Here is a 16,743-nt window from a genome sequence, read left to right as displayed (position 1 = left end):
TAGTATTATTATTAAAGAAACTCATTTACATACCAATCCATAAAAGAAACTCATTTTACATTTTAATTATTAAAATGTATAAATGTAAATTAAATATTATGCATTATAATTATATTATATATATGGTTTATAAACTTTATATAATTAATACATAAGCATAATAAGAAATTAATTTGTAGGCTATTCTTGAATCTCTCATAAACTTAGGAGATGATTGGTTGGTGTTGTGTAGGGAGAGACATATAATAGATCTAAATAATGTATTGGTGTCAAGTGCCCTATGACAAGTAAATTCACGCTTTCCTAGGGTTGAGTTTAACGGAGAAGTAATGAATTAAGGCTTAAACATATTAATTGCTTAATATATGAGAAACTTGGATGTTTATTCAAAAGCATTACAAATAACACATATCTGTAATAATACATACTAAGTTAATTCTTCAATCACTCATTCAAACAACCAAGCAAATAGGGAGTTTGCACAAGGGAAGTAGTAATTCGGTCACGCTAAGGAAAAGATTCTCAAAATGGGCTTTGTTCAGGAGGGAGTCTCAAGTAGACTATTTCTATACTTGAGCAACAATAATTCTATCATTTTTCTTTGGATTGGTGATTATAAGAGGATTAAAAGAATTGAAGCTTGAGTATGTATTGTTTCTAACTATGATGACATGTGATAATTATTGTGGACTGACATAAAGGACAGTTATAACAACCATCAAGTAAGTCTATCTCATGCATACAGATACGTTTTCATGTTCAATTGGAGACTCAATTGATTAACTATTTTTCTGAATACATTAAAGAGGAACTAATTTCTAAGCATTGAAGAGATTAATTGATCAAACAATACTAATCAATCTAACATATCTTCAACTTGAAAGTTTCAAATTCATTAAGTAAAATACTTGTTACCAGTAGATATTTGAATGCATGTCTTATCTCTATCTTGTGCATGTCTTGGCATCTGGTGGAGAGAAGTATTTTCAAGAGCTTAACTTCCCAACCACGGACCCTTGAATATCCCCACACAATCTCAATTGAGAAAGGCCCTCCCTACCCTAGAATTAGGCCTGGGACACCACTAACCAGTCTTTGAGAAACCTAGTGCCAGAGTAACAAACCATCACTTGACTTGACAAAAAGGATCCTTACATGGATCTCCATGAGCTATCTTTATATTTGATTTAGATGTTTATACTGATTATATTCTTTCTTTCATTGCAGGATTATTACCATTCTTTCCTCCCTTAGCTCGATCATGATGGTCCTTAATACTTGGGAAATTTTATATTAAATCTTTGTATTTCATGACCTCTTATTCCTTAGCCAAATATCATGTCTTTAACGACCTATGGAATCATAAGACAATATGCCTTTACTTTTGTTCTTTATCACATCGAGGAGATTTCCATCTCAAGGACATATCGACTATGCCCCTATATGGTGCTTTATTCAAATCATAAAGAAATACAACACAAAATCACACTAGCAGAGCATATTGGTGAACAAAAAGATCATCATGGAACTAAATACGCTCGGCTCTTTACTCACAGATAGGAAAAGAACCTAATAGCAGAGATGAGAAATTCGACATATATAGGAAAGATAAAAACATATTAAATACAATAGGCTTTACAAAGCATGACTTGATCCCCAGCGATCGATCTGATGAATATGGAAATTTGTAATGTAATTGGCACCAAGACCTCAAAACAATCTGATGAACAATCATAGGCTTAGCCCATGTGCTTCGGCTCTAACAATATATCTCTGATAATCACTTTTGTGTGAGCTAAAACATGTAACACTGTAGTGTGGTGTTCATAGAAATCTGAAATGCTCGAAACAAATATGCAGAGAGATAGAAGAGAGAGGAGCTTTTGTGGCATGATCAAGAGCATAAATAAGAACAAGTATCAGCCAAGATGGAAAATGACCTCTTGTGTTGGGTCGGTTAGACCAAGATTGAGGTGGCAAGAACATTGCAAGACTTTTAAAAACTCAAAAGGAAATATCCATATGAATATGATAGCTCGATGCCATAAGGTGGCGAATACAAAATACAGTAAGGTTGACCAAGCAATCAATAAAAGACCATGCCGACGTTAAGGAAAATATAAAAGCAAGGTTGGCAAAATACGTCCAACATGTCTTGGTGTAATAATGTCACTTCACATATTTCATACCCACCCAAGTATCAATATAGACATGATATTACTATACCAAGACATGGTAGCTACAGAGATCATTACACAATGAAATTAATATTTCTTAAAGTTCTTTGTAATGTTTTTAATTTAATTGGTTAGCTCATAGTCATCCTTTGTTCTTCTTTCTTGTCTGGTCGTTTCATCCTTGGTCATGGTGGTTTAGGACTTCCACCTAGTGCCCCTCATGCCCAACTCCTTTCTAACAATGCTTCCCCCCTTCGACATGCTCCTGCTGGGAAGAAATTCTCCATGATAATGTCATATTCCTCAATATAACCATAATTACCGTAGTAGTTATTATTCATAAACCATCATAACGGCTACCCGCCAATCATTTCCTATGAATTCATGATGAATAACCAACTTTCCATGATAATATTAAAGTATCATCATAATGGTTAACTGTCATTGCAATTTCATATGAAATTATAATGATTAACCATCTTACCATTTCACATGATTGTAACTAATTTTACCTATCAACTAACTTCACATGAAACCTCAATGACTATATGAAAATTCTTAAATTGAGCCAAAAATTGGGATGTAACACCATCCCCCAAGGCAGTGTAACTTTGATAAATAGTAAATGTGCCAAATTGAACTAAGTGAAGAAGAATCCTAAACATTTTTTACCTCTAGGGTAGGAATAAGTCTCCTGCACTACCAATTGGGACCCTCTGACCACGAGTCCTAGCCTTCAAGAGCCAATAATACGCTAATCTAATCATAAACCATATCATCCCAAAAGGGGGACATTACAATCCACCCTCCTGCAATCTCAAAAACAAATTAACACAATAGTCTACCTAGATCCCCAAGGAAGAATTGTGTAATGTCCCTACTGATACCGACTAGCTCTTGTAACAACACAACTAGAATAACTAACAGTTCATATCGTACCAAATCAATACCAACAACTAGTGTCATAGGAGGAAACAACTCAAAGGGAAGCAACTCAGTAAGCTAACAAAGTATACTTCCCAAAAGTGCTCAAGGTGAACTATCAAACATGATATCTAACACGTGCCACAGAATTGTGCATCTAAAAGTGGTCATGCACATAAGGGTCACAAGTAAAACCTTATGTACTTGACACCATGTACACAACCAAAACACTTTTGTAAACCTTGTCCAAAATCCTGATGCATCGGAAGGATCCCAAACTTTAAATGTAAGTCTTCCAAGAACAACATCCTTCGACTTCTACTACTCAACTCTTATCTCAATTTCACCATGCCAAAAGTAGTGAAGTCAACCAATGGGACCTACACAAATTTTAGTGCTGACCCTATCATCACTTGAATCCCAAAGGAAACTGAACTTATATCCATCTTCTATGTGGAGATATGAATCAGTAAACTACACTCTTATGGATGTACTGACTCTGTAAGTCTCCATCAAAAAGTACCTATGACTAATGCTTCCATCTAATGAATATGGTGATTACCCATCCCACCAAGGATGGTACAACCTCAGAGCCAACCCACACCATTGCATCATTAAATCCTCTCCGTGTAAATTAGAAAAGAAGTGATAGTACTCCATATGTAGTCACAATAGAAAGATCCAACCTTGGTTAATGGTGCTTCATCATAGTCATGGGATGAAATGACTTATTTGCTTCTAGTGTTATGAATTGTCAAACAACTCACTGGCAAATTCTCCTCTACATCACAAGATGTAAATGTAATTAAATTTATATCAGATTAGATAAATTTGATTTCCAAATAGTATAATTAATAATCTTCCTTAACAAGGAATAGCAGATTCAGATCTGAGTATGAAGGTTTGAATCAATCTCCAACTTATTGTATATTCAATATTTAGAAAAGCTGAATATTAAATTCGGATTATAATTCGGATTATAACTGTAATGGTCAATCTGCTCGTAGAATAGAATATTAATAGATTTCAATATCTATTTGGCAGATCAGTTAAGTTAGATATATACATGGTGGAGACATGTCCATTCAAGATAAGTCACTTGAATTGCACCGATTTAGATCTATTGAACAGGCCTGATTACTAATCAAGGTTTAAATAAGAACTTTCCTTAAGTTTAACAATAATCATTCTTATGAGATCGCAGATCTGGAGATGTGATTCAATCCTTGTATCTTATTAATACAAAGAACATAAAACTAACTTATACACACACACACACACAGATATATATATATATATATAATATGCCGAGAGTAATCGATCTCAAGGCACCTGTTTTCATTAAATCCCAAGGTTATTTCTCAATTGGAATTGATGAAAATAGGTGCCTCAAGAATGATTACTTTCGGCATATTATACATATAGGTATATATAAGCTAGTGCAATTGTGACACAATAGGTTTCCTTAGGGTCAGATTGGTGCTAGTAAAACCACAGCCCAAGAACAGTGTCATGCAACCAAGAAAGACTTATGCATGGTGGCAAGGGAGGAGTTTCTTCCTCTACTCGAACTTGTTGCATATCCAACTCCTCCAAATGAAGCTTCCTCAAGCAATGTTCAATTCCCAATCCACAATGGCGACCAATAACTCCATCATGCACAACCTTACTCAGAAAAAGCCTCCAGACAAGAAAAGAAATAACCAGTCGACCCAGGAACAACCACTATTTTTGGCTAATGTTTCTCTTAGAGGTGGCATCTAGCTTAAGTTTCTACAAGATGAGAATAACACTCCAATCTTGAATAAACTTCACGCCTTGTATGCAAAATTGCAAATTTCCACCAAATTTTTGCGAAATGTCTTGCTAGTTTGAATGCCTATGTAACAATTTGGTAGGTTCATTAGTTTCAGGATTAATGCCCAATAAGAGAACTAAACAGCATCCAACATGAAATAAGACAACACTGCTGTATCAACTATGATATATCTGGTATTGTGAATATGGTGCACTATTGATGCATTTTCTGATTTCATTATTTGATTCAACTGTTCATTTAATTGCTTATCACAAGCTCTTCAAAGAAAGTATTCAGATTCATTCATTGAAAACTTGTAAGAAATTACACAACAATCAACAATGTTATGAATGTCTGGGAAGAAGTTATTACAATCATGCAAACTTGATGCAGCAGTTCTGAGAAGTAAGAGAGTCATCAGTTTTCTAAATTAATCTTCCAAAGTTGATTCACAAGGTCACAAGAGGAGCAATCAGATTGTTAAGTTTTCACACACCAAACAACACTCCAAGAATGCTCAAACTAGTTCTTAAATGTCTGAAATCATCATCCACGGGTCTGATATAGACTCAAACTTCCAGCAACAGCAAGCTTATTAGCACAGACAATATCGGTACTCAATAACTGCCTTTGTCATTTTAAATGATGTAAAAGAAACACACAGAATAGCAACCTCAAAATTCCATCTTCGCCATTAAGTAAACTGTAAAACTCTTTATTTCTGCCCAATTATCAAACATACATACAAACAAAGATAAGCCCTTACAACTCAGCTTTTATTCATTTTGTCTACTTCTGATTTTTGTGTTCTAAGTATGTCCTCTTCTGATTTTGTTCTCATTTGTTTTGTCTTAATTGAAGCCCACAACTGCAATTTTTTAAGTGATCCCTGTGTGGAACTAATCTTGTGAAGCACGGGGGTTCCCATTCTCAACTCCAGAATCCTTTGGGAGTTTTGTCTAACAGGCAAGGGTTTGGCCTCAAGCACAAACCAAAAAAAGAATCTCTACAGAGAAAAATTAACAAGCTGTTAATCTTCAGTCCATTACAAATGAACCCTCAGCCTCCATACATCGTAAATAATCTGCAAATTCTATGCTTTGATCAGACTTACCAACAATCCTTAGGAGGTGAATACTGAACTTCTCAAACTCTGATGTAGCTCGGAATAGTCAACCTTTGATCTGATCTGAAATTTTAATTATCTCTACAATAAAAATTTGCTGGATATTGTTGCTTGAAGGAGCAGACTGAAATGTACTTGTGTGTCCCTCAAACTACAACAATAACCTACCTATATATCATCACTAAAGGGCATGTCCCTCAAAGGGACATGTCCCTTCCTTAATCGGCATATACTTCTCTGTAGAAGTCGGAGATCTGAAAAGAAAAACATATTAATTACTATCTAACACAATGTGTTAGATTAGTAATGAATATCAACACATCCTTTAGAAATCGCCGGCTCACAAAGGAAAGTATAAGACTTTAATGCCAATCATATGATATCCAAGGTGAGAAGATGAAGTGCGGACTGCACATTCAGACCTGTAGGATTATCGGGTTACATAACATACATAACCTCTCTCAAGAAAGTCACTTCTTAAAACTTTATCCTTGCAACTCCCAACAGTGACTTAAATATTTAATATTCAGGCATTTAGTCACTTTTAAGTAATTAACTAAAGTTGTCCTTTATTATTCTTTTTGAAACAATTTATTATTTATTATTTAAATTTATTTATTGTTTTCACCCAAAATGGGGACATTACATAAATACATAAGAAGAGAAGGCATCTTATTATCCCTTTTGCACTAGGTCCAACTCAAAAATGGTCAGCACAAAATCACCTAAATGAATAAATCTTTGAAGTATGAAAATTTGTATCTACAAGAGACTTCACAAATTTGACAAAACAATCCATTCAACCTACTGTGAAAAATTTGTGCTGTTCCTCCAACAAACTGGCTATGATAGAATATTTGCATGAGTGAATCCAATTACCCATAGGGTGTTTGTCCTAGGCTTAAAAGCATTAAGAAGCTCTCCAAAATCAACAACAGAAATAATCCAAGCATATCTCAAGTTAGCCATAAAATGTTCTCTTATAGCAATCCCGGGAAGTTCTCTTGATAGTTCTGGATTAAACTGTGTACTCAACAATTTCATCGATGTTTCAAATTCTCACTCTTTTGATATTTTAAATTTAACCAGGGAAGAGTGACTTTATTGCTCTTCATTAATAAATCACTTATGTCAGATAATATTAAATAATTATGTGGATGAATTGTCATTTTCCCTACTTTAGCCTATGGGAATCAAATGGGCTGATTAGTCACTTTGGTGTACTCTGTAGAAAGGAACATTATATCATGATAATATCATATATGCCACTTCTGGATTTTCTGGCTCCTGATATCTCCCATTTAAAACATTTATTTCCTTTCTGAGTGGATAATGGAACTTAAGCAACAACCCAAGATATCCTTTTGAATCTATTCCATTCGTTCTTTTGTTGATGTGCACTGTTAGTGTTTTTATCTAACAATTAAGATAGCTTGCATACAGGGTGCTAATAATTTAATAACATTTGTTTCTTCTATTTATGTCCACTGTTTTTAACCTGTCACAGGGGCATGGTTTCCGGAAGGAGCTTGCAGAGATGCTAGTCGATCTCAAGCCTCAATTTATTCGATTTCCAGGTGCATTTGATTGTAGCTCAGAATGTGTATAACATTGCACTTCATGAATGATATGAATATCTTTAATCATTTGCTGCTCTCCAAATTCAAAAAAAATGATCACATATTTCATCAAAACATCCCTTAGTCAAATTATAGCAGAAACAAGAAGGAAATTTGAGTTAACCAAATGGATAATAAATTTAAAATTAAATAAACAATCATGAAGGAAAAAGATCTGGGGTGAACTGTGCGCTAAGTTATTCTTCAAAGTTGTTAGAGTGTAGGTAAAGTAGCAAATCTAACCTAAATGATTCCAAGTTTAGTCTTGAAATGTAGATGCACATTTGGAAAGAACTTCGTTTCTGATATTAAAAGCAGTCAAAACAAGGGGGCTGACCCTCAGTAGATCACCATAGACAAACCATTCAACAGCACATTGACAGCGTTTATATATAAAACAGAGAACCTGACCCAGAAAAACAAAACCAGATGCTAACATATAAGCTATACTACTTAAGCATCTTCCAGTAAGTCTACTGAAAAGTTTAAACCAAAAATAGAAACAATCTTTAAGGTCAAATGGCCAAAAATATAAAACCAGCGGCAGGGGTCCATCATAAACCAGTAAATAAAAAACAGAAGGCCTATACTTTGGCCTTTTCTTTTCTTTTCTTGGCGAGCAAGATCTTGGCCCAGTCATCAGCCAAAAACCCGTAAATTTTTGCAAAGTCCTTCGCACCATGGCTGTCCTTATTCTCTTGTTGCAATAACTAGAGCATGGTGGCAACAACATGAATGACCTTCAAAGAAGATTTAGATAGAGTCATGAAACTCTCATCCAAAGCATTGAATCGATCATTGAGCACTGCCATCTCCTGCTTAATGTCCTTGATCAACACGATCAGTTCTCAGCAACTAGCACAATTGCCTTTCATAGCCTTCATCTTTTGAACCTACATCACCATGGGGTTAGTGGAAACCATTTTCTTATCATTTTTCTCCACCCAAACAAGGGAAGTAGCCATCATTGGCAAATTATCTTTTTGTTTCCTCGAAGGACTAGCATTAGAGGTGGAATCCACCGTATTCATTGTGAAACTAGCAGACACATGGGTTGTGTCCTGGCTAACTTTCTTCTTTGTCTTATTGGTTTTGATTTACTCTAACACCGAGCTAGTATCCTCAATCCTCGTCCCCTCGTCTTCTTCCTCCTTCCCTGTTCTTTTCTTCTCCTTGTTCCCTTTTCTTTCATTGGCTTCTGACTCCGTCTCCTCATCCATCTCCCAATTCCTACAAGCTTTTTGCTTCATCCCAGCCCTACTCTTGGCCAACCTCCCAAATCTCCTACCGGCATCATTTTCATCCCCAAAATCTACAAGGTCAATTTCTTCCATTTTGTCTATTTTCGGCTTCTCCATCTTTTGGGTCCCATTCTTTTTAGGGTTTCTCGAGGGTGTGGATCATAGTACAACCCCCCACCATTGCCAAGAGAGTAAGGCGGGTCCTAATTATTAACGACAAAACAAGTTGGAGCTAGGGCCAAATGAAAATTATGAAGTCAAAGAATGAGACCTTGATGTAAAATGGTATAACTTTTCCCCTTTTTTCTTCTAACCCTAACATCCACAATAGTGGCTTCTAGGTCATGTAGCAGAAAAAACAGAATGGAAATTTCATCATGGTGCCTAAGGTGCTTCAACAATGGGAAATGGTAGTAATAGCAGACACCAAAGCTACCTTCTATGGTTAAATATTTCATGAGCACAAAACATACCTCACTCCATGCGGGCAGGAGACTTTCACAGCTAAACCAACCTCTGAATCTCACTGTTTGTTCAGTCCTCTTGGAGAACCTATTCATACCGGTCTCATTAGTAACCTTCGTGACCTTTTGCTACTTCTACCCATCCGTAGAAAGACCACTAGCCATGGCAATATAATTTCCTCATTCACTGTCATCCTTTCCTTTCCTTAATTGCCACCTAAGCCTTGGGGTCGTGTTCCAAAAAGCCATTTGAAAGTTTAATAAGTATAATAAATACTCACTCTATATCTAACAGTGACATAATCCTCTAAAATCTTCACTGGCTCCCGTCTACTAAAAAACATAATTGCTAAATCCTACCATTTCCAATCCCCAATATTATTATTAAAATAAAAACCATCACAGCCTTTTTGGTTTAAAATCAAATTTAAACCCATGTCCCGCCTTAATATAGACACCACCCACAATGTCCAATAGAAATACATGAATTTCAAATTGATCACCACTCTCCTTGTGTAAACTTTTGTTTCTTCTCAATAAGGGTACGGCTCTCTTCTTGGATGGGATCCATTTGCCCCCAGCACCTTAAACCTTGAAAATGCAACCCATAGCTGGCCATAGCATCTGCCACAGCATTGCCCTCCTGATAAGTGCACTGCAGATCATAACTCTCAAGGTTAGTCAGGAGGTGCCAAATATAAGTGGACAGAACTTTGTTGTATGTAAGTCGTAATTAAGAAGAAACAAAATGAGCATATCACACCTTGTTTATAAAACCTAGTGTAGATGTCATGAACAAAGGAATCGCTTTTTCCTTCATTATATGGGTTCAGGCTGTATTATGGTATGTATGTTATACAGAAAAAAAGGGTAGCTTGCATGACCAAACATTAATAATTTTTGAACCTTAATTTGATATATTCATAGCATTGCAGAAAAATCAGTTTTTCATTTTGGTTTTCAAAAATCCTGGGAGTTCCCAAGTGCAGAACTAACAATATACCATGCAATCAAGTGAAACTATAATGATTACTTGTGACAAGAATGAAAGTCAGATTGCTGAAATATTTCTCTTGATTAATTGCATTTCCAGGTGGTTGTTTTGTGGAGGGACAGTGGCTTAGAAATGCATTTCGTTGGAAAGAGTCAATTGGACCATGGGAAGAGAGGCCTGGTCATTTTGGTGATGTCTGGAACTATTGGACTGATGATGGCCTAGGGTACTATGAGTTCCTTCAAGTATACACTTTCATCTCTCCTGCATTGACTAGCTTTGCCGTTTTTGTAATAAAGACTCAAATTCATCTTTGAACATAGTTGTCTTCTGCGTATCTTTCTAATTCTTCTGTTCATTTTTTGGTACTGTGATTGGTAAGCTTGCTGAGGATCTAAATGCACTGCCAATATGGGTCTTCAACAATGGTACCAATTTATAAACTCAAACAAATATAGCAAAAGAGGATATAATTAGAATACAATTAGGATATATGCAATTTTCACATATTTCAAGTTATGAATATCTTGTTCCATAATGGTTATTCTGCAGGTATTAGCCACACAGATGAGGTTTCAACTGCAACTATTGATCCTTTCATTCAGGTCAGTTGTTTAGCATGTATCTCATTCAAACCTGGTCATGGGTAGCTACTTACAAAGAGTGAGGCAAAAGAGAAAAAAAATAATCATCATCATATCATAGCAGAAGCAAAGAAAATTAGGTTACTGATCTAGAATGACTGCATTTAGGTTCACTAACGCTCAAAATATTTATGGATATTGATCTCAAAAATCAATATCATACTAAAATTATGCTCCTTGTGAAATTCCTTGTAAATTTATCTTCCAAAAACACAAACTTATTGATGACTATATCATGTACCAAAAAATTAGCTCTCAATGGTCAGAGATATTGTGGCATGGATTTGTTGATTATAATTTAAAGCTTCCTCTTCAAAGTGGATACATTTGGTTTTTATAAATCTTGTATCATATACCAGTTCGGTGCATTATCTCTTGATCTGATTAAAAAGGAATCTGTATTTGATAAAAATAGTCTTGCAATAACATTCCCTTTTATTTAAGCACATGATGATTTATAACCTGATCATGTTGCTCTTCCAAATTAAACAATAGTAACTTATGTTTCCAATGTGCTGGATGTTGGATTCCATGGCCGAAACCTTCGTCATATATTATTCTTCCAGTTGTTTCTGAGGTTACACGTGTTCTCATAACTACTATTAGTCTGATTTTTTTTTTTTAACTTGGGTGAATGCTATGGTCCTCAAATTTCAGATTTGGACCTGCTAATTACTTTTGATTCTATCTAATCGGACCATGTCACTCTTCTACGTTATACAGGGGCAACTTGTATTTCTGATGAAGTGGGTTTCATATTCCATGGCCAAAATTCATCTGGTTTTTTAAACTAACACCTTTCCATGGTTTTCCTGTTACTACCATTATTCTGGCTACCATTTTAGATATTTGGTCCATACGCTAAACAAAAGTTCATTTCTTCATAGGTAAATACTTTCTGCAAAAGAAAAAGAATTTATCGCATCCATATAAATTTCCAATGGTTGCATAGCAAACCCCATTTACTCATGATTTATCAGCACCTAATAATTAACATAAGGATGTTGAAGTTTCTTGTCTTTTAATTTTATATCAAAGTTATATTTCACTTCTTAGAGGCTTTGATATGATAAGCACATATAAAATTCAATATTAGTTATGATTTTCACATGATTTGAGGATGGTGAATAAGTTTCTTTCAAATTCTATAGGACTTTTTCTTGGATCCGTTGTTTTCTTTATTTTAGTTTTAGTTTTTGGGTTCTCTATTAGCTTGGTTTTTCTATGTTTTGATTTGTCTCTTCAATTGCATTTCAAATACTTGTGACTAAGAATAAAATGTCAATACTTACAAAATGCTCAATTAGAGTATTTGATCTTTATGATTATGTGCTTAGGTATTTTGATTATCTTGCAGGATATCTTGAATGGTATTGAATTTGCGAGAGGCTCTTCAAGTTCAACGTGGGGTTCTATACGTGCAGCTATGGGGCATCCCAATCCTTTCAATTTGAAGTATGTTGCAGTTGGAAATGAAGATTGTGGTAAAAAATATTACCTAGGTTTGTAATTTCCATCCCACTATTTACTGTATATTCTAGAATTATTTTTGATTATGTGGTGTCTTCTCATTTGTGCATTCTAGAATTGTTTCTGTACATTCTGTGAATTAAAATTGACCATACATGGTAAACTGTTAGCACTAATGCATTCCTTCGCGCACCTCGGGAACTCCATGTTTAGTTACCTATCAGTTTGGCATGCATTTGGGCAATTGCTTTCTCTTTGGTTTGCCAAGGTCTTCGCTCAGGGAATACATGTCCCTTAGGCACTGGGTGGCCCATGGCAGGCCTAGGTCTTCTCTCGTGACATGTGGTCTTTCACAGGCGATCGAGGCTAGCATGAATTTCTTTGGGAAATGGGTCCCTTCTTGGTAGTTGCGTGTATGTCTTCTTGTCTGATGACTCTTCTTTGTTGATGGACCTGAATGCTGTCGAAGTAAGACACATGGATGCCACACGGAGATTTATTATTGCATGATTTGTTTCATGGTGAAGCTATCACACCGATCTGCCATGTGTTAGGCCTTTGTGATAATCTTTTCACACATCCCATTCTAATGAGCTCTTTCTTTGTGATCAGGAGTGGTTTTCAATTCAGCACATTTGAAGAGGAGCCTCTTTCGCTCCTTGAAAGGGTGATCGTTGGGCGTAATGGTGATAATCTATTTTCGTCTACAGATCAAGGCTTTTTTCACATTTTTGAGGCGGCTGAGTGAGTCAGCACCTCAAACGTTGCTAAAAGGAATGTGTGATGCACTGTCGGTTTCAGTTTTGATTAGGGTTGCTAGGCAATGCCTTAGCTATACTTGCAAAGCTTCAAGAATAGATAAAGGGAGACTTTGTTTGGGCAGAACAAAGTGAGGAAATTCCATTGTTCTACAAAGGCTATTATAACAAACCTTAAAATGTAAGATTGTAATAGATGTTTTGAATCAATACATCAATCATGCTATATAGCCCTTTGTTCGCATGATCCATTATTCCTATGAATGAATTTGAACTTTTCTAGCGACTACCATTTGCACTTTGGTCTCCGTCTAGCAGACTATCCCTTACACTTCTCTATATGTGGTTGTAATTGCATGTCTTTCTCTATGTCATGCTTGTATAGTTATTTAAGGATCTTTGACTATTCTTCCAACTCGGTCTAAAGGGTTGCCTTGTTATTTGTTTTGTAAGATAATTTGTACACTTCAAAGTGTTCCAAGACATTTCACCTTTATTTTTGAATAATGCTTCTTCCCCTTATCTTCACCACTAAATGAAGAGATGGCTTCTAAAAGCCCAAAGTTGAAAGATTGTTCAGCTTTAACATACAAGTTCCACATTTGCTGAGCTTCTTGTGAGCACCTTAGAGCGATTTTAGGTGTCAACACATTCTAGAATTGTTTTTGATTATATGTTGTCTACTCATATTTGGTTTGCATATAAATTTGATCAAATAAAAAATGTTTTTTTTCCATAGATTGTTTTATTCAAAGAATAGACACTTTCGAATAGAGTAGAAAATGGAGTCAAAGCAATAAATATGGAAATTACACCTTTGTACACCTACTAAACATACCAAAGGAAATAGACTATAGTTGATAAACTTGCTAACTATCGAGCTTTTAGCTGACCAATTGGTCCTGAAAAAACTCAACATTCCTATTGGCAAACAAGACAACATGAGGAAGGGAACATGATATCTAAGATATGCCTTGTGATTTCTTCATAGCATAATGGTAATGAGGGACTAATTATAAGCACTGTAGACCTTTAAGAGTCATATTCTAAGGTCAATGGCGAACAACTTCCTAATGTTCAAACCTCCTATTAGATGCTATTTTGGCTTATGACTTCGTGTTACTAAAGGCTGCTGTTTGGGCTCCAAAATTCAGATGAGGAGGAGATTTGTTAGTACATCAAAACATGTGAATTTGTGCTTGCTCTCCAAAATAGAACCAAAGAACTTAATACAAGCAAGTGAAAAGAACCATTGGATAAAGGCCATGGAAGAGGGAATGGATCAACTTGAGAACTTGTCTCAAGACTAAAGGATAAGATTGTGATTGACACTAAGAGGGTATTTAGGAACAAGTTGAAGGGTTCATCCTATCAAAGAATAAGAACTATGTTTGTGAGCTATAGAATGCACTCTATGGGATAAAATAAGCATTGGGGGCTTGGTACTTAATACTTAGATATTCACGTAGAACCTTGTCTAGGAATCTTGAGATTTGCAAATTTGGAGATTTGTAGAAGTTCAGAACTTTTCTTTCTCACTTTGTCAACTTCTTCTTCAAGGACTTTCAATCAACTAGAAACAAAATCAACACCTAAAGCTGGAACTAGAACCTATTGAGGGTTTTATAGAATTTTGTAGGTTCCTAGAGAACTTTAAACCTTCAGTTAGAACCTTTTCAAGGAATCCTAAGGTCCATGATCCTGGAGATATATCAAAGCTTAGAATCTTTTCTTTCTTTCACTTCGTAAACTTTTATCTTTAGGGTTTGAAATCAAATTTAAACAAAGTCAACAGTTACCACTGGAATTGGCAATTAATTGAGGTTTCTTAAATCAGTGATTGCTATTGAATGGATCTTTGAACCAGTGGGGTCACATTTGGAGGGGGGGGCATCCCCGTGGTGAGATTATCTAACCATTGATAAGGCATTTATGCCTCCTAAGTTTTTGACACTTGCAAATATCTACTAGCTTCTCTAAGACACTTGAAATACACCATCCAGCTATTTTTCCATGGACAGTCAACAGTCACCAGAACACCTTATCTTTTTGTTATAACTCCTTATCCTTCAATTCACTGAACTGCATACTCCTTATACCTCTTGTCTCCTTATCTCTCCCACACCTTATATCTTTATGTCTTTAAGTTTAATCAATTATTCAAGGAGCCAGATAGTTTGCATCTTGTGTTGGCATGGGAATCTGTGGCTTGAGGATGGGGCATAGAGCTCCGTTGTTGCTAACAGTCAACATTTACTTGCCCCGCGAAATTCTGACAGTATCATGCCTTCGTTTGTTGGATTGTGGATACACAAGAGGGGGGATTCAAATATTTGATCAGCCATTCTAACACAGCTTTGCAACAGTAGAAGTTGTTGCACTACAAGGTTAACCCCAACACTTATTTAGGTTTTTATTAGAACACTCAAAACCTTTGATGTTTTCTTTTCTCTTTATAATTCTTTCCCTTCTTGCACCTTTTTCATCAAAGGCCTTTAAATTTTCCAACATTGAAAGGCTTATTGAGAATCAGAAACCCATCAAGAGTTCTTGGAGTTTTAAAAACCACTTCCTACTCCAACCGATGCCAAACCTAGCCTCTTTTCCTCTATACCTTGTCAATTGTTGATGACTTTATGGGTTTATGCTAGGTTGTCCAAATGAGTAATTTGATGTTGGCAATGAGCTTGAAGGGTTTAGAGGAGACATATGGCACTTTTAAATGTTATTTTTGGATTCCAATATGAGCTCCAAGATTCTTGGAGAGAGTGCCTATTTTTAGTAAGCCACCCAATCGTGGCTAGTTATCATATTTCATCATCGTGATCATTCCTATATAGTTACATTTCAATTCTAATACATTTCAACAATTGACTTTAAAGGGTGCAGTATTGAGCTATATTTAAATAATTTCACTAAAGATGTCATTTCAATTAATCATATTTGTCAGGCATCTCTGTATTATAGCTCATTGGAAAAAGGATGAAAAGCTTTAAATAACGGGATGCTTAAAGTGATTTTTAGTTAACAAAGTTAAATTTAATAATATAATGTATTGTTATTTTAATCAATTGAAAGAAGGGACAATATAGGCCATATATTAAAATAAAAGGTGATTTATTTTAATGGATGGCCTTTATTATTTAATGCTACATTGGGAGATTGAAATAAGAGTGATTCTTATTAAATAAAAGAAAAAAAACATCGCAAAAAACTACTGAAAAAGCAAAGAGCTTCTTTTTGAAAAATCAATGAAAAAGAGAAAATTCCAAAAAATAATGAAAAAACAAAATGCTTTTCCAAAAAAGCAGCTAAAAAGCTATAAAAGGGAGGATTGGGCTCTCATTTAAGAATGTTGAGTTTGATTTTGATATTGTTTTTGTTTTGGGGGAATGCTTCTTCATAATGGTTTGTGAGATCGAAAACCCTTCCAAACGACACTCTCTACATTTTTTAGAGATATAATCTAGAGAACACTTTGGCGATTTGATTCAGAAGTCACATTTGAGCATACTGGATATTACATAC

At 35.3% G+C, this 16,743-nt stretch overlaps 1 protein-coding gene and 1 long non-coding RNA gene across 2 annotated transcripts in view; one reads left to right on the top strand and one right to left on the bottom strand.

The window, feature by feature from the left end:
• The window catches only part of LOC149542240 (uncharacterized), a 196,840-nt gene that overhangs the window by 135,635 nt on the left and 44,462 nt on the right, over positions 1-16,743 (bottom strand). The window lies entirely within an intron of this gene.
• LOC149542241 (alpha-L-arabinofuranosidase 1-like) overlaps positions 1-16,743 on the top strand; it is a 142,058-nt gene that overhangs the window by 112,955 nt on the left and 12,360 nt on the right. The window contains exons 6-10 of the mRNA XM_089797246.1: positions 7,533-7,602; positions 10,443-10,588; positions 10,726-10,771; positions 10,896-10,948; positions 12,345-12,489. Of these exons, the coding sequence (XP_089653372.1) occupies positions 7,533-7,602; positions 10,443-10,588; positions 10,726-10,771; positions 10,896-10,948; positions 12,345-12,489 (460 nt within the window). The remainder of the gene's footprint in view (positions 1-7,532; positions 7,603-10,442; positions 10,589-10,725; positions 10,772-10,895; positions 10,949-12,344; positions 12,490-16,743) is intronic.

Source organism: Cupressus sempervirens, chromosome 8, assembly GCF_028749045.1.
Source record: "Cupressus sempervirens isolate cs-2001-9-10 chromosome 8, ASM2874904v1, whole genome shotgun sequence".
NCBI lineage: Eukaryota > Viridiplantae > Streptophyta > Pinopsida > Cupressales > Cupressaceae > Cupressus > Cupressus sempervirens.
Note: the sequence above shows the minus strand (reverse complement) of the source record. Positions and strands in the feature narration are given on the sequence as shown.